Consider the following 25,701-nt stretch of genomic DNA (forward strand, 5'->3'; position numbering starts at 1 on the left):
CAACCTGGGTCCTCGCCGCACCACTTTAGCTTCATTTTTATCTCAAAGGAAGTCCTCTGTCGGCATTTAAATGACAGCCTTTAGCTCCTAAATGTAGAAATTTACCTATATGAAAATGTGATGACACTCTAATCAGGCATAGTTTTAATGTTTCATATAAAATGAGATTTATTGGGGGGGAAAATGTAGAAAAAAACTTTGAATGTAGAAATACAGCTGCAGGGTGGTGGCATTTGTCCCTATTGCTGTTGGGTTAAGAAAAAAAAAAAGCCTTAATTATTTATTTTTTAAACCGGATTTAACCAGATGGATGCTCATGTTTATGAGTTCATCACTACAACCTGGGTTAAAGCCTCATAAAGATGTTGGTTCTTTGAGTTCCATTTAACACTGAAAGTGTCTTTCTTTTTAATACCAGTTACATATCTCAGCAGTTGGAAGCTAAAATGATCCCAATCAGTAGCTTTTCTAAACACAAGTCTGCAAGTTGTTTTGAAGTTACAGCTGCACATTGTTTCCTTTTTATATAGGCTCCCAAAGATATCGTCCTTGGGTTGTCTTTGGTCTTGTGACTTTTAAAATTGTGTCAATTGTACCAGTCTGTAAAGGTCTGAGGGTCTCCGGCGAATGTAAATAAAAATGGACAGTAGGTGCGATTATCCTTTTGGTTTTTCAAGGCCTAATCTAATGTTTTTATTAGGGCTTTTTATTCTCTTCCTTTTACCCTGATGGCCACCGCTCTCAATCTGCACCATGGAGCAACAGACGTAAAGCGAAGAAGTAAAGCGGTCGACCTCTGTAAGAACGCAGGTTCAGTTCCTGGTGGCTATTGGTTGGCACCAGTGTTCAGCATCAGTGTGTGAATGAGTTTGGGAATGTGTGAATGGGACTGTGACTGTAAAGCACTGTGGGCCTTTAACAAGGGTGTGTAGTTGAGAGCCATGTTACAATTATCATTTTTGATAGGACGTGATTTTGACAAATCCTAGTTTGTTTTTTTCAAAAATGGGTAAATTGAAAACATAAATGGCTGGCACTTGGTTGGAATGGGGTCCAGTAGGAAAATTGTAGATAAGAAAATGTGATGACACTCTAATCAGGCATAGTTTTAATGTTTGACTGGGAAAAAACATTGCATTTGTGACAAATCTGACAATGATACTTTATTTTCTACAATGCCGAAAGTCTGATGGTCCATTTTTACATTGGTTTAGCTAGGATTTTCTTTTCTAGTATAACAAATTCCCCCAGTAGTTACTTTGTGACCTGCACAGATCTTGACTTTGAAAAGTTAAAGACTTGATTTTGATTTTAAATAAGCACTTAAATTTGGAAGTAAAAGTGATTTCTGCACAGGCTTCCTGACGAGCTTGTTACTGAAGGAAAAACGCAAAGAAAAACCCCAGGTTGCCAGGTTTTAAGCTTTGGGGCAACAATTAAATGAAAGAATTAGTCAGTATTACTAACTGGCAGCTCTCAATGGGTTTGGAAAGGACCTCATTGTGTTCCATTTACTATAAGCAGTAAAAGATGTATTTGTTTAACAATGCGAACATATGTGAATCCCAGTAAATCAAAACTATGAAAAAACAATTTGTGCCATATATTTAAAGCATTTTTTTTCTTTATTGTGATGCCATTGTTTAAGTACTAAGAATTCGTCAAGGTTTCTGCTACATAGTATGGTTTTAATCATTAAATCATCATAGAAAATAGTTAATTTTAAAACATTTTTCACAAAAAAGGCAGATACCACTATGATTGATTGCCAATGTCTTTGCTTTTCCAGATTTGACGACAAAAGTAGTGTCAAACTGAGGTGTTAATTTCTGCACTCCCTCTTTTCCAAGAGGTTTAACACAGTTTGTTTTTGATTGTAGTAGACATGCCTATGCTTTTATTATGGCATTGCACCTTTATGCGTCATTGCTGATTAGCTCTTAATGCTTTGTCGTTTAGGTGGAACAAGATAATCATATGTGTCGTAATCACCTGTTGGCATGTTAGTGGGTCTCCAGTGACAGTTTGTACCAAATGGTTGCAAGAATCCTAACATTTTCATTAGCATGACTTGGCATCGAAGACTTGACAGGACTGCTTGTTTGGACAGAAAACAATAAACTGGATTTTTCTAATCTCATTAACTTTTCAAAGCACTTTTGCGCCAAAGGCCGCAGTCAGCCATTTACACACATTTAAACAGCACTTAGTCTTTGAAAGTTCTTCTCAGAGACTGGAACAAAAATTTATTGATCCACATCAATAAAGCAAAAATACCAACCAAGTTGTGGGATTCGACAGCTATTTAATACTTTAATGTGTTTTGGAACACGGCACAAAAACAAGCCCATGATTTTGGGCAGATCCAGACATGACTATATTTCCCTCCAAGGATTCCAAATGAAACAGTTTTTCTTCCACACTAGTTATTTCACACAAACTGTATGCCGCGGCGTATTTTCTTACCAGATTTGCACACAAACGCAACACATCCACACAATAAGAAGCCCCTCTCACTCACTGTCTCCGTAAACGGTGTCTGCAGAGTTGTCTGCTGCTTGTATGCATTGCTTTGGAAGTCAAAGTACATGCCAAGCAAATGTGCACAAACATGTGGACTGCCGACAAGCATGTCGCGTCACTATGGTTACCAAACGGAGCCATTGCCATAGCAATAGGTTTGTGCTGAGACAGCTGAGGCCATGCGACAAGCCTGCTTAGGTTTCATGGCATTTCTCCAGGAATTAATGAGTCTTCGTTGTGCTTTCATGCACTAACCCTACTCAGCCTGAATAAAAGGTTTTTTGTCATTGCAATCACTATGCTTTATCATGCTTTTTTTTTTTCTCTCTGGTTTTTATTATTTTTTTTTGCTTAATTTTTCTTCACAATGAAGTACAATTTTTTTTTTTTTCTTAATTCTTGAAAAGTGTGCACATGGATTTAAAGCTTTGTTTATGCCTCGTGATCTTTCTGTCCAGGTGCAACATCGTGTCACAGGGCAGGTAATGGCTCTGAAGATGAACATCCTGGCCAGTAACAGAGCCAACATGCTCAGGGAGGTCCAGCTGATGAACAGATTATCACACCCTAACATACTCAGGTAACCTCACTCAAAACCTCCTTCAGATACCTGTAATGGGTTCTGGCTTCCCAGAAAAACACGTTATGTGGAGTGTGCATGAATGGAAACTGGAAAATACACCTGGCTTCTGCTCTTCCTTCAGGTTTATTGGAGTGTGCGTCCATGAGGGGCAGCTACACGCTCTGACAGAGGTAAAACACTCATTAAGGCCCCTTTGTGCTAGAGCCTAAATGCCCTATTATGTTGCTCTCATTTTACACATAATAAAACATTTAAATGCTATTTATTCCCTTTACCAAAAAGATACCAACTTGCATTTCTTGGAAATTATGTCATGTTGGCTCAATGCTGATTTTTTATCTTAGAGGCATCTTTTATAACGGGATGGACCTGACAATAGGCGTGTGCTTAAAAAATAGTCTGAAAAACATTTTTCTCCACCACAAAGCAGATCTTTATCCGTATGATTCTGCCTCTTCTTCATCAGAACAAAGCGATGAAGTAAAGCTCCTCAGACATTTGATTCACTTGATAAGTCGTTTCCTGTCTGGTGTAAATATAATTGACAAGAGTGAAAGACGTGGACAATGATCTTCAGAATGTCGTTAAGCCCATCAGGCTGGAATAGTCATCATGAGAAGGATGGATGAATGAGTTGATAGATCATTGATTCCCAAGGAAATTGCATGACTATCCATTGCTCCATCTATTCGTCATGTTTTATTGTGGAAAAAACATTGTAAAAATAGCCAATAAAACACAACAAAGCCTTAAAAAATACAAGATGCGTCACATAGAACAGGATTTTAAAAATGTATAGAAAAGTGAGTTGGACAATTTAGTGGCCCCCCTCTTTCCAGAGTCATGAGTTTGCATTGACTGACTTTTTTTTTCTATGTAGATGAAATTTTTTAAAAGTTTAGTTTCTCCAAAACCAAACAATCAAGAAGTATAAACTTTATTTAAAAATGGCAAAATAAATAAAAATAATGATTTTAACCAAATAGCAATGTTAACCAAAATGATTTGGTTTACTTTTTGATTTCCGTTTTCCTTGTTAAAGTTGACTTGTGGTGGCACAGCAGTCAAAGTTGCTTCTCATGGACCCCCCCCCCCCATGGGGTTCTGCATTATAACTGAGGCTTTTCTGCATATCACTGCTACACAGATCTCTGTACTTTCCCATTAGAAACTCTGATTAGGTATAGGAGCATGTGTGGAACAAAGGATGAAACGGTCACATAAGGCTGGGCAATAAATCAATTTCAATAAATTCAGAGATTTGAATTTGTTGTTTAAGATTTATTTTTGGAAAAATCTGGATTTTTTTTTTTTTTTTTTTTTTTTTCTTGGGCTTCAGTTGTTTGGACTAAAGTCAGCACGCCTGTTTCTTCCTACGCGCAGACGCACAAAATGCCAACTAGCAAACAAGAGCTTGTTCCCTGAACAGGCACAGTTTATTTAGTTTTATGGAACTATAAATCTGTTTGAAGGCTTTGACTATTATATTTTTTTTGTCCAATTGTCCTATCCAATGTTGCTCTAGCTAGCAGCAGCTCCCAAGACAGCCTGTTTGTAAAACATTGTTTTACAAACCTTTTTACAGCTTGTATTTAGTTGCACTTTTGTGTTCTTGTCAGCTTCTAAAGGAGATGTTAAAATAAAAATAGGGTTTGTTTGATATATTATGTCATTTGTAGTTTTTAATTAAAAAAAAAACCACAAATGTATAATAATAATTATAAAGGGGAGGAAAAAATCAATTAAAATTGGAAATTGAATTTTGTGTAGAAATAAAATTAGATTGAATTTTTTGGCCTTATTGCCCAGCCCTACTGGCACGCAAATCTGAGAACTTTAATTTGTAAACCTGAATTCACACTTTTTAGTTTTTCATTGATGGTTCACTCAAATTTGCTTATAATAACTTTCTCATAATAATGTCTGTTTTATGTAGCATCTCGAGCTTTGACTAAACTGAAGCGACTGGTGGTTTTTAAACTGGATACCATTTTTAGAAATTGACAACCCTTAAGGCAGTTGTCCCCCACCAAAGTTAGTGTTAGAAAGCTTAACACAAGAATGATGACGCCACAAACCCTACCCAATTGTTATCTACAGGATAACAATTGGGTAGGGTTATTCTGTCATTAAAGGGGTTTTGAAATCTCTTTCGCTGTACCTGCATGTTCTTCAAACACCTCTCCACTTGAACTCCACTGAATACATGCGAGCATCTATCAGCGTCTGAGCAAGGGGACCGTAATTTACTAAGCACACAGATGCGGGTCAGGGCAGTTCACGTCATTTGGTTTGCACATGTGATAAGCAGAGAGGAAGTTGCCATGGTTACCTAACAGCTCAACAATGAAGAGAAAACAATATCCGGAGTGGAGAGTGGGATATCAGGTATGCACACACCAGAGGACTGTGTGTGCGGCACTGTTTGGTTTGTTTTTTTTCCATTCAAGGATTTCAATAAGACTATTTGATGAAGACTGAAAATGTAAACCAAATCATCAATTGTTTTTATTAGTCTTTTAAAATATTACAAAAGTATTTTAAAAATTGTAACCAAAAACTGCTACGTTTTTCATCACAGGTTTTGTTTTGCGGCCATTAAAAAAATGGTTTTATTTGTAACCTATGACTCAAATAAGTCTTCAGGTTCAAAACTCAGCATTGCATTAAACATTTTTCCCCCAAATGTACTGGGGGCTAAAATAAACCTGATTTTACTTAGGTGATGGGACTACAAGATTTTAAACCTTTTGAAGCCAGATTTTTATTTACAGCTTTGAAAAAATGTCACTTCTGTTTTTGTTTTAAGGAAGATGCTAAATTAAGGTAATGTTGGAACTGAAGTGGTTTGATGCATAATTGCATCGATGGGCTTTAAGGGGTCACATTTGAATACTGAGTGTGTCCTGCTTCCCTAAAGTTCATTGGTTTTCTGTCTTGCTGTACAGTACATCAACGGGGGGAACTTAGAGCAGCTGTTGGACAGTGAGGTGTACCTGTCGTGGAGTGTGCGGCTCAGTCTGGCTCTGGACATCGCACGAGGACTCAAGTACCTGCACAGCAAGGGCATCTTCCACAGGGACCTCACTTCAAAGGTGACTACACTAAGCATCCGAAAATGCACTGGAAGGATGTTTTTGTTTTAAATGGTTCTGGTACGGTTGTTGCCTTCTCAGAGTTGAATTGAAATTTCATCAGCTTACTTAAATGGGAATATCAAACATCACTATTTTACTTATGATTTTTTTTTTTAATGTCTTCAAAAACTCGAGCACCTGGCTGGTTTTTTAATTCAATTTTTAATTCAATTTTTTTTCTTTTTGCTAGACAATGGTAGAATAAAAATGTTTTCTTTTGAAAGAGTTTGATTACCAGTCTGTAGGCTTCCTTGGAAGATCCTTTCCTGCAATGACGCATCGCCATCAGCCGGCTGACTGTCGTGCAAGCTACACCCATGCTGATAGTGACATGTCAAGATAAATGAAATATTTATTTTACCATTGAGGAAAAAGGAAAATCCATTAAGAAAAACGGGAAGACAAAACACATGATTTTCTTACCTAAATTTGTCAAAAAATATTGAATATGAATGAACGAAATATGCTAGTGGTTCAAGCAGGGAGGGGCTTTTTTTTCCCTTTTGCTATTGTTTAGTAGCGCATGTACAGCTGGAAGAGGCTTGGTGTGAAATACTAAAGCGGTACAAAAATCTTGTGAATCTTGCTCCAGGTTTTTTCTTATACAGCCCTGTTCCAATTTTATTCATTTTATTCTGTTTTACACAGTTGAGACCGTCCCGTATCAACTGTGTATTTCTCTGTGAATCTTGATACGTGAAAGGCTTGGGGTCATATGATTCAAGCTGGGTGCAAACCGCAATTAATTATTTCTCATCCGTTTTCAATTTTCAAACAGTTGGCAATTGCATGAATTAAATGGGACGCCATACATAAATCACTACCAAATCCAAGTCCTTGATTGGTCAAAGTTGGACCTGGTTTAACTTTCAACATGCGTTCAATGTATTTGTTGGTGTTTTTGTAGGTGGAGCCTGAAAACAGTCGTAGAAACTTGCGAACCTACATGTAAACATCAGTTTTGAATGCGGATTTCAAAACATACATTTAGGTGCTTTTACATACACTTTTTTCTTTTATTTGAAAGCGGTCTCTCAACCACACATTGCCAAGGGTTGTGTTAATATAGCTCAAAGATATAATCCTCTACTTTCTCTCCAGCCATCAAGAAACAAAAACTAAACCTCATCTCTGTAAGGAATTTGATTGAACTCATTTAAACTCAATAATCCTAAGTGTTTTTGCAGCATCTGCTGAAACACCATGATTTAACATCACAGCAGATTAAATCCCATCCAAAGCCAGGAGTCATTGGGGATCATAATAGTCTGAGGATCCTGATTAACAGCTAATCTTGAGGCATGAGTGGATATCTAAGTAGTTTTGAAGACTTTGATAAATTGATGCGGTTAAAAACCAAAATTCACAAACTCAATCATTTAGTCAAATTACTGCTGAGAAAGGTATCCTGCATTTGCTTGGTGACCTGCAAAGAGGCCAATTTCCAAATTTTTATTTATCAAAAAACAACAAACACAACACAATCTTTTAAAGCAGTTGATAACCATGTTTAGTGTTTGATTACATAAGTGAATGAGATAAATATCTTTGTATGGACATTTTTTCTCTTAGTCTTTTAGATACTGAGATGCCTTTAACTGCAATAAAATGTTACATCACAGCAGAGGGAAACATGGAGCAGTTGCAGCAGAAGGTTCACTCTGCAGTGAAAGATGTTTTATTTGTGACCTCTGATCCTCCGTGCAGAACTGCCTGGTGCGCTGGGAGGGCGACGTGTGCTCAGCTGTGGTTGGAGACTTTGGCCTTGCAGAGAAAATTCCAGATTACAGGTCAGTATACAACACGTAGTCACCTGTTAGCCATGCGGTCCAATAAGTTTACCTCAATAAATCACATTGCTTCACTTCCCCTTTTCACCTATGCATTGTGCCTGTTCCATATCTCCCTGTGCACACAAATATATGTTTGCCTTTTTTTGTTTTTTTTCGTTTGGGCATGTCGTTTTGCCATGGTCACGTAAAATGAAATCGCGCAAAGGCAGCCTGGTTTTTCTAAAGTGTGGCGCCACCTCTCTTGGTATCGTGGTTAACTCCCTTTGCTATCGGTAGAATGATAATTAATGCTCTCAAGGTATAGTTTGGAGTGAACACAAGTTATCTTCTAGCAGCTAAATCAATATTTGATCTGAACTTTCTTAGCTTGCCTCTAGCTCAAACCTTCCATGCTGCCATTGTTGCTCTGTCATGCTGCAGCCATTCAGCTGTTTCTTCAGTGACACGCTGTTTGTGTAAATGTTTGATCACCATAGCAAAAATGCCATCTAGGAAAAAGGGGGAAAAAACCTCCACTTAAAAACCTACGGTGGTAAAGCTCACTTTAATGCTTTGGAGTTTGTGGACTTGTACATTTTCTTTTGGGTTGTTGGCACAGAAGTTAGCCTAACTAATTTCCCAGCATGCCTTTGTGTACACCCTCTCCCATTAGCGCCTCACAAGTCCAAACTAACATGACCGTAGCAAAAGAAAAACTGTGAGCCATATCACAGGTATCCAGCCACATTGTTTAAATTATTTGATTATAAACCTTTATTATTATTTTTTATTTTTAAACCTGGAGGGTCAAATTTGGCCCTTATGTTTTTTTTCCCCCATTGCATTTTTATTTTATACTTATTTTTTGTGCTATGGTTAATTTCATTCCACAATGAATAAACAAATAATAAACAAAAAACACAAATGATAAGCCAAAAAAGTTGCCAAATGTACCTTAAAAGCCCAGATGAAATGTGTTCTTTCGTTTTCCAGGCTTAGGATTTGTGTACTGAATTAATACAAAATTACATTTGAATGCACCAAGTGCAGCAACATGCATTCTGAAACCAAAGATAATTTTTATACGTATGCATTTCAGGTTGCTATTCCTAAAGTAAAAATGAAAATCCAAAGTCAGAAGCTATTTTATCTGAAACATTTTAGGCAGAATTCATTATTAATGATCAAACACTTTCATGAAAGGCCTAAAAACAATATTTCTATGACATTTAAAACCTTCTCTTCTGCGTTTCTGATGGTAGATGTCAAATTGAGTTATCAGTTCTTCTTGTGGCCTTAGGAGGAAAGTGAAGTATTATTACGAGAGGAATCTTGAGCAACTTCAAAGCTGAAGCTCCTGCCAACACTTGCACAGACACTCATATTTCCTATCCGCCCTCCTCTTCCCCCTTCCTCTGCAGTCATTTAGTAAAAACCCAAATCTTGTTGAGACGCGCGGCAGCTGCCTTTGTAAACTGACCTGCCCTCTTCTGTGTTGAACTGGAGTTCTGCATCCGCTCGCTGCCTGTTTGTAAAAATGTGGCTCACTATTCGGGAGCACAAGTTTCTACTGTGTGACTTTTTTTTTAAGGCTTAACACTAAGATAACTCTTACAGTATGACTCACTTATCTTTCGCCAATTCATTCTTCTTCTAAATGTATGCCCCTTTAACCTTTTTCCCCAGTTTACTTTGCATATCTGCACCTCTGTTTGCTTCAGCTGTAGCAGCCAGAGAATTGTGTATTTTCCTCAACCTGACGGTCATGTTTACTTTATTAAACCACTCAAACACCGTAGCTTCCTGAGGCAAACACAAGCGGAATGCACAATGTTGACCGACATTTATTTAATCGCTTGTGGGGAATTTTTATAAGCGGATGTGAGGAGAAAATGATAAAATCACGTTTACCAGCAAGTAAAAGCTCACCAAGGTTCTGCTTTTGGATCAAGGTTAGATCAGGCTGTTCTCATGACTGGGGTAGAACCTGACAAAGTTGAGTTGGTGGGGGAGAAACCCTCTAAACCAAGTATTTTTCTTCAAAACAAATAATTATGGTTCTTTTAAAAAATATTTAAATAATTTCTTTAGAGAATCCCTTTGTAGGCAATGTTTCTTCAGTAGCAGAATTAGGTTGATATTTCAGACTAATTGTGTATTTTGTGGCACAAGCACCATATTTGGTATGGATGTACATTAGATCTCCTTTTTCAGAAAAGCACGTTGGCCACAAGAAATATATATCGGATGGATGGATGGATAGATAGATATCTAGATATGATATAATAATATACAAACATATTCCATGTCTATTTTGCCTCAGTCTCAACAATATGGGCTGTCTGTGCGCAAAATCCAGTCTATAAACTTGAGGGGTACCTACTAAATACTATTATATGTGTATATTATATGTAATTTGAAAATCTTAGATTTTCTGGTGGGCTAATGTGTCTTTCTGAAAAAAGGGATCCCAAAATACATCCATAGTGCTTGTACCATTTAATGCACATTATTTTAACAACAGGTCTTACTGGGTTAACTTTCCCTGTTGGGTCCATTTAAGTCAAACCTCTTCAGATGTTCTCCAGATTCTTCTTTTTCTCCTAACTTTGAAATTCATAGCTTGCTCTTACTCCCCCCCCCCCCCCCCTGCACTTGCTGAAGTTTCCTGCTGCACTATTGTCAACAACAAGCCATGAAAGTAGATCGGGAGGAAGTATCTGCTGGTCGTCTGTTCTTGCAAATTCTTGTCTTCCTTCCTTTTTTCTTAATTTTTGTTAGTTGCATAACCTAATCTCCACATTACTAAAAGATGTTGTGTTTTAGATACAAGATTTACGCCATAACACCGTTAAGTGAGTTATCTGATAATTAGACAGTGTTACCGCTGTTTACATGGATCAATTTTTTTTTTATTGTACTGTCGAGGTAAAAAAAATGATAGGATTTTTTTTAAACACATATCTAAAAATATTGTTCGTTTAAACTAGTGGTCTGCAACCTGCGGCACCAGAGCTGTGGCTAATTTTAAAAAGTAACTGTAAAGTAAAAACTAAATGGGTAGTAAAGTTTTAAAAAAAAAAGGAAACTACCGTAAACTAACTTTATTAAAGTCATTCACAAACCGTTAGAGGACAGTACGTATCACAAATCGAACTAAAACAGATTTTTGTTCACCGTGTCCACAGAAAATCAATTGGAGGTCAGTGAGTACAACAGGTCTCTTAATGAGCTTTGATTTAATTTCTTACTTATAAATGTCTGGCTGAGATGCACCACAAACTGTAAGATAAGCTTCTTTTTTTTTAAACACTGCTGACAGTAGACTACCTACTACTACATTATAGATAATTCTATTTGACATACTTGGTGTCTTTATTTTGAAAGGAAGTAATGTAAACCTCTGTCAAAAGTTATGAACTTTGAAAGTTTTTTTTTTCTTTTTGCCAAAACAGTATATTTATCATAAAAGTAAGTCTTTTTTTTTTCCCCGCTAAAGGGTAAAGTATGTCTTTGTGGCTTCTTCTGGGTTTCAGTTTGTGAGAAATTTACCCGAATGCATCTTTAAGTATTAAAGGTTGTAGGCCACTAGTTTAAATAATCTAATCCAATTCCAAACGGGCATACATTTGTGTTAATCCTGTTTTTATTATATATATTTTGATAATTATTTACCTTTTTTATAAAGTGTGATAAATGTAGTGATAACAGCTATCAATACTTCAAATTGTGTTTTTATTACTGAATTAAAGAGAATTCAAATTTAAGTTTTACATAATAAGCTAAAATTTTAACTAGATTGAAAGTGTGTGACTTTTAGGTGGTTTCATCAGCCTTTATTTCTGGTTTTAATCCAACTCCAGTAAAAGCATTAGATCAGTGCTGGCAGACTGAGCTGAATCTTTTGCTGCAGCTGTTCAGGCTTGACTCCAAACATTTGTATAACTCGATCATAAAGGCCTTCTGGTTTCCTGCTCACTAATGGTTTTCACTCAGATTGATTTGAAAGTTGATCTTTCTGATTTAACATGAACTCTTCTGTCCTTTTTCCCCTCCATTCATTGATGCTTCTTTATAGCGAGGACGACGTCCAGGAGCCTCTTGCTGTTGTCGGCTCCCCGTACTGGATGGCTCCAGAGGTGCTCAGAGGAGAAATTTATAACGAGAAGGTACTGACAGGTCTTTTTATTCACTCCTCTTCAGCTGCAGACTGTTGCAAAAAGTTCAAGGTCAAAAGTGGGAGTAATGACAGCCAGTCAAATAGACCTAGAATTCAGGGACTGCTGTAGGATGATAAATATTTAGTTACTTTGTCATCATTGGCACACAATAATGGAAATGTTATTGAATGGATGCATATTTATTCATTCCAGTTGCTGGTATTTCCTGCAGGACTCATTGTAAGTTTTATAGTTGTTGAGAATTCCTGGAAGAAACCAGATATGGAACTCTAAAACAAAAACATTCCTATAAGAAAGTAAGCCTCGAAAAGTGATCCATTTTTGCATGAATTAAAATGAACTATACACACCATTTTTGATTAATTATACTGATTTATTTTTATTTTTCTCTAGATAGTAGAGATACTAGAAAGTAATAGTGCTTGAAAAAGGATGGGTAGAAAAAAATCCTATTTGTTTCCAGAATTTTCCGTTTGTATATATCTTTAAAAATTGTTTAACTTTTTAGAATTTCCTGAAATGCACAGACTTTTTTGGGTTGTCTTTACGCAAGGTTTGTCTTCGTGAAAATTCTCCCTGTCTTACATTAGTTTCCATTCGTGGAAGTACCTTTTTGCAAGTTTTTAAATTATTTGCGTTGTATTATATTTTATATCTGTAACCTTTAGTCATTTTGATTTCTGGAACAAAATGCTGGTGTGCTCATAATAACCCACTTTATGAATTATTCTTATGGCTTGTTTTTATAATGTGTATGGTGGCTGTAGGCTGACTTTTGAAGGCATTTCCTCATAGCTTATTGCCGTAGTTGAGGTGGAGCAGTAATATCACACAATATAATTATAATTCTAATTGAGAGAAAAACTATCCTCGCTTAGGATCCCTAAAACCCTTGATATTTTTAGCAACATATTTGATTTGTGATCTCTGTAGATCCTCTAACCATTCTGTCTCTGCAGGTCGACGTGTTTGCATACGGCATCATCCTGTGTGAGATTATTGCGAGGATACAGGCCGATCCTGACATCCTGCCACGTACTGAGGTGACTAAGCCTTCATCTGATCTGCTTATCATTGCATTGCGTGTGTTCTTTCATTCAGTTACTTTTATTTCACGAGTCTTTAGATTGAGTTCATCCACAAATGGAGACAAATGATCTAAAGGCTAAATTAGGAGTTCAGTTTATCTGGATCATATTGAAGCACAGTTCCTCTTTTCCACAATCTGAATGTTGCTGTTGTTCCAAACTGGCCTGCATCCAGCTCTGTCATAATGACATTTCTTTAAAGCAACCATTGCAGCACATGAGCTGATTTTGACAGCCAGAAAACCTTTCAACATATCTCTTTCAAATTTTTCTGATTGTGATCTTGGGCAGTCAGGAAGCTTAATTTATCTCAACAGAACATTTGAATACTGGTCTGAAAGCTGGTGACAAAACGTGTATGGATTGTCGGTTCACTGGAAAACCAGTTGGTCATCCACTTCCTCATTACATGCATATTTGAAGCACACTTTTTAAGTTTCTGGCATGCCAGAACTGAAAGCATGCCACAGTCAATCTTGATCTGTGGACATTAGTGTTGATGTAGATATTGTTGCTTTCCTCCATTCTACATGGACAAACGTCGAGCCACACGCACCAGCAGAATGCTAAACATTAAACAGCCAGTGCAGAAATCAGCTAAAGTGAGTCTAACACTGATATGAGAAACTGTCATGTCATCTCCAAAGAGAAAGCAAAAGCATCAGAACAATAGTTTCAGGTTGCTACAATGCTCCATACATGCTTTACAGATTCCTACATATAACCGTATTCACTATAATTCTGCACCTTTGTGTTTGTTCTGTCATCGTAAAAATTTTAGTTTGTGTCTAAGCAGAAGTTAAAAAAAAGTCTCTTAAAAGTTAAAAATGTTGGCTTGCATTACATTTCTGTGCAGGACTTTGGTCTGGATGTGGAGGCCTTTCAGCGCATGGTGGAAGACTGCCCCCTTGACTTCCTGGAGATGGCAATTTCATGCTGTAATGTAAGAAATGATCTCCTGACCGCTCATCAGTTCCTGTTTTCTATCTTCAAACCTTATGTTTGATGGGAAAGCGTGAACAAGTACTCTGTTTATGCAAGTCACAATAGAATTTTTAAGTTGTTTTCATATTTTGGGATGGGGACAAAGAAAAAAGCTGCAGCAGTCCCAGGATGGTTTTCATTTTTTAGCATTCAATTTTCAAAACAATGCTTGCCATTACAAGGGCTTTCCTGTTTATTCACACTCCCTTCCTGACGAGCTTTTAATGGGAGGGGCTGGTTAAATGAATCCAAAACTAAATTTTAACATTCATTATGCTAAGCTATAATGAGGCTTTGGCCCTCTGGGTTATTGAATCATTGCATTTCCAGCATTTCCAGCAGTAACTTCCTGTTTGTGTTGGGTTTCTGTTGTTAAGGTGAAAACCTTCTATTTATATTAACTTTAGAAGTTGTTTCTGGATATTTTTAGTTTAGACTCTGAAGTTTTGATGAATGTTGAGTCAAAACACTAAGAATGCAAAAACACTAAAAGTTTTGCAAATGTATGACAAAATCAGTTTATCACTGCAGTTCTCCTCTAATGTTGCCACTGTAATCTGAAGTGTCCGTCTGCTCTGCCAGATGAATGCAGAACTCCGTCCATCTTTTGCCCAAATCGTAGCAGAGCTAGAAAAGATACAAGCTGAGAGGGCGCAGAGGCATGAACCTCCTGTTAAAAGTAGGTGATTATTATTATTTTTTGCACACGCAGAAATGCCAGATATTTTGTTTAGAATTTAAACCTTTTTTTTTTTTCTTCTCCGAAAGTCATGTCTCTAGCTATCGATTACAATCGGAGGAGGTCTCTTCACTTTTTCCCGGATTCCCACCTCTCGCGCAGCAAATCGGACATGCTGCATAATTTAGACACATTCCCGTCTGTTACCCAGGCACCCCCCGCCCGGGTAAACCCCTTTTCTCAGCGGGAGGACCTTAAAGGAGGCAAAATCAAGCTTTTCGACACTCCCAGCAAGTCCGTCATCTCCCTGACCTTCACGCTGCCCCCTCCACCGTACTGTGATGACATACCAGCGTCTGATGCGGATGAAACTGAGAAGTCGCGGGGGCACAGGCGCTGCCACTCGCTCCCCTGCACACCTCCTCCACACCTCACGTCAGCACCGAACTCCGTCCTCACAGATGAGCTGACGTTTGAGACTGACAGTTTAAAAGACTCAAGCATGGGGGACGTTTCAAGAGAGGAGGGGAGGAGTCGGGCTGGAGGAGATTCAGGTCTTCCATTCTCTCTGGATCCACCATCACTCAACCTGCTGGACGCGAAGCAGGAAAGGGGGGAGGAGCCTATGGATTGCAGCAGCTCACCGGACACACAGGATTCATCGTCTCCTTACACCAAACAGCCTCCCCCTCCCTCTCACTCTTCTACTCCCTTCCAGCCCTCCACTCCTCCCATCTCAAACGGTTGGGGGTCAGCCATCTCTAACGGGCCCCCCTGCCTGCCGCCCCTCTCTAGCCTGGACAACCATAATGTAGTCGTGAGCCGACCGCTCGGCTGGACCGCTGTTGCCAACTCTCCCAACAACAACGGCTATCACTCCCCTCCCAGCGACCCTGCCGGTTCCTCCCTCTTTGCTTCCGGCAGCGGACACTCTCTGGACCAGGAGGAGGTGATCTCCTGTCCCGGGTGCTGCCTGGCTGGCTTTCGCTTCCCCTCCTTGTGCCTAAGAGCCCCCCCACGCAGAAATCCTTACAAGAACTTGAACGGGGACCGTGCGGCGTCCCGCGGTTTGCTCTGTCCAGGGCCCAAGGGTTTGCCGCCCTCTCCTATTCCCACAAGCACCACCAACAGCTTGGAGCCGGGGTTCGCCTTGCCAGGGGCAAAGACATAAACACTTGATCCCTTCCCTGGAAATAAAGCAGGTCTTCTTAAAATTTGCACACGTTTTAATGCAGCAATACTCTGCTTTATTTCCAGACATTCTATTTCTGGTCAGGTTTAGGAAAATATTGTCCAGAGTTTTGGAATTGTCTGACCTCTTGCAAAGCTGTGGGACAAGAACATTGCTGATGATGCCCTCTGCTGGACTCAGGGTGTCACAACCTGTAAGATTTGATGTGATTGACTGGCGGAACAGCTCAGAACATGAACACTCCAGTTTCAAGCTCAGTCAGTCATACTGTGTACATTTTGCAGATTTAAAGACTCCTATAATGATGAGGAGATGATGCTGAAATGAGGAATGTTAAGCTTAGTATTATTACTGTTGCAACCATTTTTGATGTTTGGTTCTGCTTCTGGATGAGCAGGCAGTTTTGCTTTGTCTTTAATTATTAAGAGATGGACGGCACATTGCAGGTGTGTGTGTGTGTGCGCGTGTGTGTGTAGCTCGAGTGTTTGTGCTGAACAGTTTGTTAAAAATATTTTTGTTGCTGTATGATCCGTTCTTGTTGCCCGTTTAAGCACTTCAGCCGTATTACTGTTAAGGAAACTGTTTATCATATTTGGGAAATGACTGTCAACGGCTTAAGAGATGTACAGATTCTTATTATTTAAAGACTGCATTAAATAAAAAGATAGAATGCACTATTGTCTCGTGTGTGTGTGTAAGTTAATGCCGTTTTGAGTTAAAAATATATTTTTTATACCAATTTGAAGCCTGTTTTTTAGTTTCATGGTTGTTTGTGGGACAAACAAGCTTGTGAAGTGTTGGAACATGGTTCAGTAAGTGTTGATTTTTTTTCGTCTCCATGGAACAAAATTCCTGTTCAAATCAAACATTAATTTAAAATATTAAATGGCTAAAATGTCAATTTCAATTGATGTGGATGTTACATTTATCAACAAAGGGTCAAAACTGTGTTATTCGATGTATTTTCTGCAAGCCCCCTTTTGTACACCTGAAAAACTGACTTTATTCATGTTTCGAATGCTGCTTCATTCCTGAAGTCAAAAGTTGGGCTGGTATCATAAAAAATTTCCAGTTTCGATTTGATTCACCAGAGCCTGCTTCGATTTGATACGATCCACTCGTTTCAATTTTGAATTTGCACTGTTCTGCTCTAATGTTGATCAATTCAGACATGTTTTTAGAATGTGCAAAGAAGTGCTTTCACTAGATCAGGTTTACTCTCATTACAGCACATATCCAAATGTGTTTCTGCCAGTAGAGATTCTCTCTGTAAATAAGAGGTGGCAGCAAAGTGTTTGAACCATATTCATGCTTGTGGGAGGAAGAGGATATCAGAAAATTCACCAAAATATTAAAGTTAAATTTTTCTCAACAGTCAAAATTTTTTTTTTTAAACTGGGTTCTTAAACAGAAACGGAATTAACGCAGGCAACAAACTTAACTTTAACTTAACCATCTGAACAGACAGAGTTAAAACAAATAAACTGACCTAACAGGAAGACCAATGGGGGAGCAGGGGTGTAACCACGAATCGATTGATCCAACCAGATCGATCTGAGGAAGGTTGTTCATCAAATCCAATTGATCTATACCATTTATAAAATGATTTTAAAAATGAATTAAACTGATTAAAATCGATAATGGAAAATACCATTTGGATTGGGACATGGTAGGTTATTTTATTTTAACGTGAAAAAGAGTGCATCACAACGGACATGTGATGGCAGCAAAAATTATTAATCCATCATTACAGTGCACTATGTGGGATCACTTTTCCAAAGACATTGACAATACAGTGTGGTAGAGTGTTCTAATATATTATTTTGATGTGGAAAAACAACAGTGGGCTGAACTTTATGAAACAAAAATGTTAATGGATTTGCCATTAAGTCTTTACTTGTTTGTACACATTTAACACTTGATTTCTTTGCTAGAAATAAAACAAATGAGATCAACAAATCAATAACAGAAGCAAAGAGAATAAACATTAAATAAGTCCATAATTTCTCCACTGGCAACACAATTTTGCTGTGGGTGTGGTGCATGCTTCCATCACAATGCTAAATGTCAAGAATTTCACAAATTGCTCAATGTTTATTTGGTCGTTTAAAAAAAGTCTTTTAAGACTTTTTTCTGGACATTTTTGTTTTAACAACCAATAGAAAGTAGCTCTAAAGCACACTGGTTCAACCACTTCAAACTTCTACAACCAGCTCTTCATTACTGTTTGAATTCTAAGGCTTCAATTAGTCTGTCTGATTCATCTGAGTTTTATACATTTACCAATTTTTTAAGACAAAATTTTGCAATGCCAGGTCAGTTTTAATGCTGCCATTTAGTTTTCTCACCTTCCCCTTTAATTGGATCACGCAGACTATCCTCTTACAAAATCACCAGTCCTTAATTGAATCCTTATATCCCTCTCCACCCCTTCCAACTCTTTCTTGCCCCTAGACTATTCCTCCCTGCAGTTTATTCTGCCTCCTCTGCAGCTCTCAGAAGCAGTGTCAGTCCCATTCTAAAGGGAGCCTTCAGTGCATGTTAAAGCTTTTCCTGAGCAAGAGGTCAGAGGTGTAATGAGGACACATGGTTTAACATGGACACTAGAGTTGTGTGTCACTATCACATCGCTCCTCACAGGTGAGTTCTAAAGCTATTAAAGAAAACTTTTTAATTCTGTGGCGATTTTCCTTTGTATCCATCTTTCTCTGCCGTATTCATCCATGTCTGCAAAGCTGCACAAAGTTGTGACGTGGTCTTAACAGGTAATTGAGCATCGGTGTGACTGTGCTATTTTTGGTGTCTTGGTTTCGTGCGAACCTCTCAGGGTCGGATGGGTTAGTCTGCAACACTGCTGTGGAATCACTGGATTTAAGTTGCCTCCTGCGGTGGGATTGTCCACATGCCAGTCCCAATATCAGCTACAGCGTACAGACAAAGACACAGGGGTAAGTCTGTAATACCTCTGTGTGTGGGACCTCATTCTCTAAAGTGCAGCTTGTCTCTTAGATTAGTTTTTTTTAATTTGTTAGCCATTTATCTGATTATGGATCCATTCTTGTCTTTTGACTGTGTAGTGAGACGTTTTAAACTGGTCTTGTTTTAAGTCCAAACTAAACTGTTTCAGATCAGACAGTCATCATTCTGACATGGAAAAACATGTAAAGAACAGTAAAAAAAAAAAAAAAACAACGTTTTTTTAGTTTAAGAACACTTTTCCTCCAAAAATAATTTGTCTAGTCTTATTTGTCATGAACTTCACTTGAGGTGCTGTTGAGTTTATCTTAAACACACTACCGGTAGTTTCTTTTTTGCTTTTACAAAATTCTGAAATTCTGTGGGAGGAAAAATCAGCAACATACTTGAGAAATTCATTTAGTAAAAAGCTGTTGGAACTTTAACTGTATTCAAACTTATGAGGTAACGTTTAATTTGAAAAATCAGAAAAACATAAAAAGCGAGCTGTTATCCCACAGAAACAGCTGTATTTTTCACAAAACAATCCTTCTGAGCCCAGCGTTATTTCCTCTTGGCGTGTCAGTGGAGAGACCACCTTTATCTGGTCAGGAGATGGTTAATATGTAGGCTTTTACACCTGGCAAGACGATGCATACTGCTGCAGTGGATTCAGGGACAACATCCTTCTGTCACACAGTGGTACAGGGAGGCATTCAAAGTTCTTCCCATGGAGCGCCTCAGTGCCCTCTTAAAGGGCAACTCTGATGCTTTTTATAAATTATGGAAGCCTCTGCTTGATCATCTTCCTGGTGATCTAGTCAACATTCTTTATAAAGGCAGTCCAAACCTTGTCCTCTGATTGAACTAATGATGACCTGGTTCCCCATGACATAATCTATGTAATGAACTAACTAGATGTAAGTAACTAGCTGATGTGTTGCCTCCATGCTGTGACTTTGTTGTGCTGGAAATGTTTTTGTTTTTATTTTATTTTATATTTTTCTTCTACTGTTGCTGTTTGTTTTTCTCAAAATGACAAAAAATATGTTAATACTAAAATAAACAAAGTAAAAAAATAAAATAAAATAAAAAGCGAGCTGTAGGAAAGCAGACTTTCAGGTCAAATGAAAGGAAAGGTGTGCAATGTGTTCAGCCTAGAGACAGTGGCACTGAGAAAAAGACTGGAAGCAGAGCTGGAGGTAGCAGACATGAAGATACTGAGGTTCTCTTTGGGAGTGACCAAAATGGATAGGATCAGAATTGAGTCATCAGAGGGACAGCATATGTTAAGTTTTGGAGATAAAGTCAGAGAGGCCTGACTGAGATGTCCAGAGAGGAGAGACAGTGGAGATATTGGTAGAATGATGCTGAGTCACTGCCAGGCAGTTCTAGACTAGAGGAAGAACAAAGAGGTGGTTTATGGATGCAGTGAACAAAAACATGAAGATAGCTGGCATTAGAGTAGAGGATGCAGAAGACGGGGATAGATGGAGGAAGCTGATTCACTGTGGCGACTCCTGAAGGGAAATGCTGAAAGGACAAGTAGAAAAAGAGTTCATTATGACAGTAGTTCATTAGTGTGGGTTTGCTGAAAGTAAATTCCTTACATTTCTAAAACCTTTTAAACTCTCTAATTGTAGCTGTAGTTTGGAATGATTCATGTTCTTAGTTTTAAACCAGAGATTAATTTCATAATCTGTCATAATCTAATTTGTAATCATTTACCAAAAAACTCTGATAAAACTATCCAGTTTGGGCTTGGATACCATTAGACAAAGCACTCGGTGTTGGTGTACTTTTCCCCCTGCGTCCTCTCGTTCACTTACATTTACTCTGTCTTGCTGCGGTGAACCTTCATTCCTCTCCTTTCTTGGGCAAACCTCCACCTCTCTCACTTCTCCTCCACCTGTCCCCTGCTCTCGCTACAAATCACAATATCGTCTGCAAACATCATAGTCCATAGTGTTTAATGGCTGACCTCGTCTGTCAGCCAGTCCATCACCATTGCAAACAGGAAGGGGCTCAGATCTGATCCCTGATATAATCCTACCTCCACCTTGAACTCCTCTGTCCCCCTACAGCACACTTCACCACTGTCTTACAGCCCTCATACATGTCCTGCACTGCTCTAACATACTTCTCTGTCACTCCAGACTTCCTCATAAAATACCACAGTTCCTATCTGGAACTGGAAGCTTTTTCCAGATCTACAGGAGCACAGTGTAGCTCTTCTAACCTTCTCAATACCTTCTATCAACATCCTCAAAGAAAACATTGCTTCTGTCATGCTCTTTCATGGCCTGAAACCATACTGCTGCACACAAATATTCACATCTGCTCTTAGTCTAGCTTCAACCACTCTTTCCCATGACTTCATTGTATGTCTTATCAGCTTTATTCCTCTGTAGTTACCAAATCTCTGCACATCTTCCCTATTCTTAAAAATGGGCACAATCACACTTCTCCTCCATTCCTGTTGAACAACCCAGTCGAAAACTCCACAGCCATCTCTCCTAGACACTTCCATGCCTCCATAGGTATATCAGGAGCAAAAACAGAGGGGAAATGATTTTTTCACCGCTGGAAATAAATTTAGGCGCAAAGGGGTTAAACCAAATTTAAGGATGAATTTTAAGGGGAGGATTTTGTGGTAGTGACATTCATCCGATTACACTTTTAATCTTTTTCAAGATTTTTGCAGTCCACATGTTTTGTCTCATATATCTAAACAGAAGATTAAGAGATTAGATAGATTCTGGATAAGAGAATGCCATGATCTGGTGCAGACATGCTTAAACAAATATCTCCTAAAAATGATCAATGCAAGAATAATTTTAAACAAGAAAGACAAAACAGAGGTGTCTTGAGTGTGCAGACTTTTTCGGTGTGTTGCAGAGACCCCTGGCAGGATGTGCCGTGGTGCGTTTGGATTCTGACTCATAGCTGTGACCTCTCTCAAGTCTTTTCAAACTTTGAGTTGTACAACATGATCCGTCTTGGGGTTCACCTCAGCCCCAGCTCTACTACCTGGATGAAGCCTCTCAAGTTTGACTACAGTGACTTCAGTAAGTTTGTTGCTATGTGTGAAACCACAGACTCAGACCAAAGGAGCAATTTGAAGCTGCTGTGTCAATAACTGCAGAAAGGGGATGTAGATTTAAGATAATCGAGATAATTAAGATAATCAATTAAGATAATTATTTTAACTTTCCTCTCTGACTGCCCAGCCTTCAGCTCTCCGTCTGTGTCAGTGTCCTGGAAGAAGGAGCGGCTTGCAGTAAAGGTGCAGTTTCCCTGCGCTGCCAACAGGAGGTGCTCTATGGAAGGATGTTGTCCTGTCACCAGACTCATTGACCCCTGGACCACAGTCACTGTGTACAAGGAACACAATTCCTCTGATCAGCAGGTCCTTTCACGTCAACTTTATTTCTCCTATTTGTTTCCTCGTTACAACTGGAATTCAGAATTTCTGCTTCAAAACTGCCTTAAAAAGTTGCAAAAAGTGCTGTGCAACCCAACAAGGATGAATGATTTGAACTTTACATGGTATCAAACATGTAAAAAATGTTACCCATAAATGCCAAGAACAAGCCATTTGTGCAGCTTTCCAATTTTTCTTTTACAAAAATGAACAACATCAAATCTAGAAGAATTAATGCTCTTTGTTCAAGGAGACAAATTCTTTTAAACCTAAAATTATGCAAAAATAAATACTTTGAACGGAGCCCGTGTCCTGACATAAAAAAACTAAAATATATCTCGTTCCCACAGATTAATATCTTGTTCCCACAAGATAATGTTCCGTTCCCACAAGATAATATTCAGTTCCTTCGGAATAATATTTCATTCCCTCGAAATAATTAATTCATGCGAACTGAATTATTATTCACATCATAAGTCATTCATAAACACGATATTGATCTCCGTCCGGCCGCAAAAGCCGTTTTCAGCGGTAACTTCCGTGTCTCTGTGACCCACATTCGTTCAAGAAAGGAAAAAGAAAAACAAGAATGATCAATTTATTATTGTCTCAATTAATATAAGAAAAATATCATAAGATTTATGATACCTAGGCTTGCTGCTTTGACATACGATGCACCGGACATAGCTCCTAGCTCCGCCGCGGAGCTCTTTTGCTCGTCATGCCGGCATTCGGGCAGCCTGCTGGCTGGTATACAGACAGCCAGCTGATATTGTAGTTTAGGGTCGAATATAGGAATAATAATATTCAGGACTTGTCTTTTATTACCATACTCTTTAGCAGTTGTTTTACATTTGAAGGCTAGTAGGCTACATGCTAACTAGCCAATCAGTTATCCTGTTCACGTCATAGATTTACAGCAGATACATTTCTGTCTGTGTGTCTCATTACATTGCATTGAAGACACGGAGGCTGTTTAGAGAACAGATTTATTTATTTCAAAAAGCACAAAAGCATCGGTAATCACGTTCATTCAGATGATCCTTGAACACTCTCTGTCCATCTTGCTGCAAAAGCCGCTTTCTGCCGCTACTTCCGTGTCTCTGTGAGCATTCAATAGGGGTAAAAATAAAAAGCAAGAATGATCGATCTATTATTGTGAAGATGAAAATCAGAAAAATATCATTAGATTAGGCTGGCTGCTTCGCCTACCGGACTTAGCTCCGGTAGTGCACTATATAGGGGTTAGGGCGGTAATTCGGACACAGGGAACGGATGTGAGCAATATCCCATCATGCTTCACGCATACCCAAAATGCATTTTCGACCAGCCAATCATTGGTCTGAGGTTATCCGCTTCCTTAGCTTCAAACTTACCGTGGTAACTATCATAACCTGCTTTCTGGAATACCCCCCTGGAGAACTTTAAGTGTTTCTCATAAGAAAAGAGTTCAGATGAAAGTAAAAATTGATATTGCTGGTTCATTTTACTTATACCTAAGTTGTGTAAATAAAAAAGACCCTATCATTAAGTTATTGTCCCAAAATCCAATTTACAAATTTAAAAAGAGATTACTTTAAGTATATCAACAGTAGAATATTTGTTTCATTTTTTTTACTGTCCTTTTTTTTTGAGTTGATTCTTATCTTACAATTTTAAAGTTATTGAAATGATTTCACTTGTAGTTTGTAAAGCTTTGTTCGGAATAGTGTGCAATGACTTTTGGTACGAATCTATCGTAAGGATTATTTATTATTAATATTTTATGGAATTTTGTCATAGAAATTAAATAGGGCCAAACTTTCAAGTTTAATATCTCAAAAAGTACTTAGACTGTAGTAATGTAACTTAGTGAGCATAAGCTTTAGAATTTTCTCCCCAAGCTTTAGTAAAGCTAGCTGGATTGTTCAGGTGTGTTACTAAACGCGTTTATGCTTAAATCTCTATGTAGTAATAATGAAAAAATCTTTGAGCCTCTTAATTCTTGGATGCTAAAAAAAAACTTTCTGAAAATAACAACGCCCACTTCCGCCTAACAAGATTTTCCTTAATTTACGAATTTACGTAAAACTCGTTTTTGGCTCCCTATTCAATATACGTTCACCACTCTACAGTTTTCTACTAATACTCTATTTGGACCATCCCGAATCTTTTGGTATCACTGATATTGAGCAATTCTTTACCGCTTTTGTAGAAAACGTAATGCTGATGAGAGTGGTGGGTTCTAAAATTTGCAATGCTTCAAATCCTCAACAGACAGACCTACTCTCACCAAATTTTAAATGGGACTTCCTCTTAGATTAATCAATAAAATGCTGAAGAATTACAAAAATCTTCCTATAGGTGGCACTATAAATATTGCTACTGTGTTTACACCTAAAGCTGAACAACTGTCTTACCTGACCCTCTTTCCACCTTTATCCACCTTTGTCATGGTAGGGAGAACACGTCAATGTTCATCCAAATATATCTTAAAAACTACTACACCTAATGATATTACCTTAGTGAGCAATTACCTCAGAGTGATCTATCCATGCTATTTTAATTATGGCTCTATTGCGCCACCAGGTGGTTTTGTACCACAAAAGCATTTGGGTCTTAATCTCCCAGAGCAGTAGTTGTGGCAACATGCTTATATTCTCCTATGATTCATTTGATATAAAAATAGCAGACATGGATCTGTCATCTCTACCTAACCAGATTTTTCGCAATTTACGATTTTTTGCAAAATACTTGTTTAAGTTCCTATGCCACAAACTTTGACGGATCTTTGCATATTTCTGCACATACCCTATTTGGACTATCGCAAATCCAATGGTACCACCAGTTTTGCACAGTTCCATACCGTTTATGTAGAACACGTCATGCAAATGAGACAGGAGTGGTTGTCAACTTTCGGAACCATGCAGCTAATTAAAAAATCACCATAATCTCACCAAAATTTAAAGACTCCTTCATCAATTTAAGACAAGTTAGCACAACAACTTCCATAACAAAACTTCCATAGGTGGCGCTGAAATCTATTCCAATGTGTTTCCTCTTAAACGTGGGACATGGTTTCTGCAAGGCGGCAGTAGTTCATAAGAAATTGACCTCTGTGCTGAGAGCTCTCTGTTTACACGCATTCCTGCTCCTTTATAGCCCCTCACACTCCTAAACTAACACTAGCGGTGCAACAAAAAT

At 38.3% G+C, this 25,701-nt stretch overlaps 1 protein-coding gene and 1 long non-coding RNA gene across 2 annotated transcripts in view; both read left to right on the top strand.

The window, feature by feature from the left end:
* tesk1 (testis-specific kinase 1) overlaps positions 1–16,813 on the top strand; it is a 30,087-nt gene extending 13,274 nt beyond the window's left edge. The window contains exons 4-12 of the mRNA XM_023966172.1: positions 2,982–3,103; positions 3,228–3,276; positions 6,055–6,201; positions 7,951–8,033; positions 12,094–12,184; positions 13,156–13,239; positions 14,141–14,227; positions 14,851–14,947; positions 15,037–16,813. Of these exons, the coding sequence (XP_023821940.1) occupies positions 2,982–3,103; positions 3,228–3,276; positions 6,055–6,201; positions 7,951–8,033; positions 12,094–12,184; positions 13,156–13,239; positions 14,141–14,227; positions 14,851–14,947; positions 15,037–16,118 (1,842 nt within the window). The 3' untranslated portion in view covers positions 16,119–16,813. The remainder of the gene's footprint in view (positions 1–2,981; positions 3,104–3,227; positions 3,277–6,054; positions 6,202–7,950; positions 8,034–12,093; positions 12,185–13,155; positions 13,240–14,140; positions 14,228–14,850; positions 14,948–15,036) is intronic.
* A 1,279-nt stretch (positions 16,814–18,092) lies between these two features.
* LOC111946353 lies at positions 18,093–22,638 on the top strand. The gene is made up of 3 exons (XR_002872030.1): positions 18,093–19,087; positions 21,993–22,162; positions 22,325–22,638. It is a non-coding gene; the product is annotated as an uncharacterized LOC111946353 (long non-coding RNA).
* The last annotated feature ends 3,063 nt before the right edge of the window (positions 22,639–25,701 follow it).

This window comes from Oryzias latipes, chromosome 18 (assembly GCF_002234675.1).
Source record: "Oryzias latipes chromosome 18, ASM223467v1".
Classification (NCBI taxonomy): Eukaryota; Metazoa; Chordata; class Actinopteri; order Beloniformes; family Adrianichthyidae; genus Oryzias; species Oryzias latipes.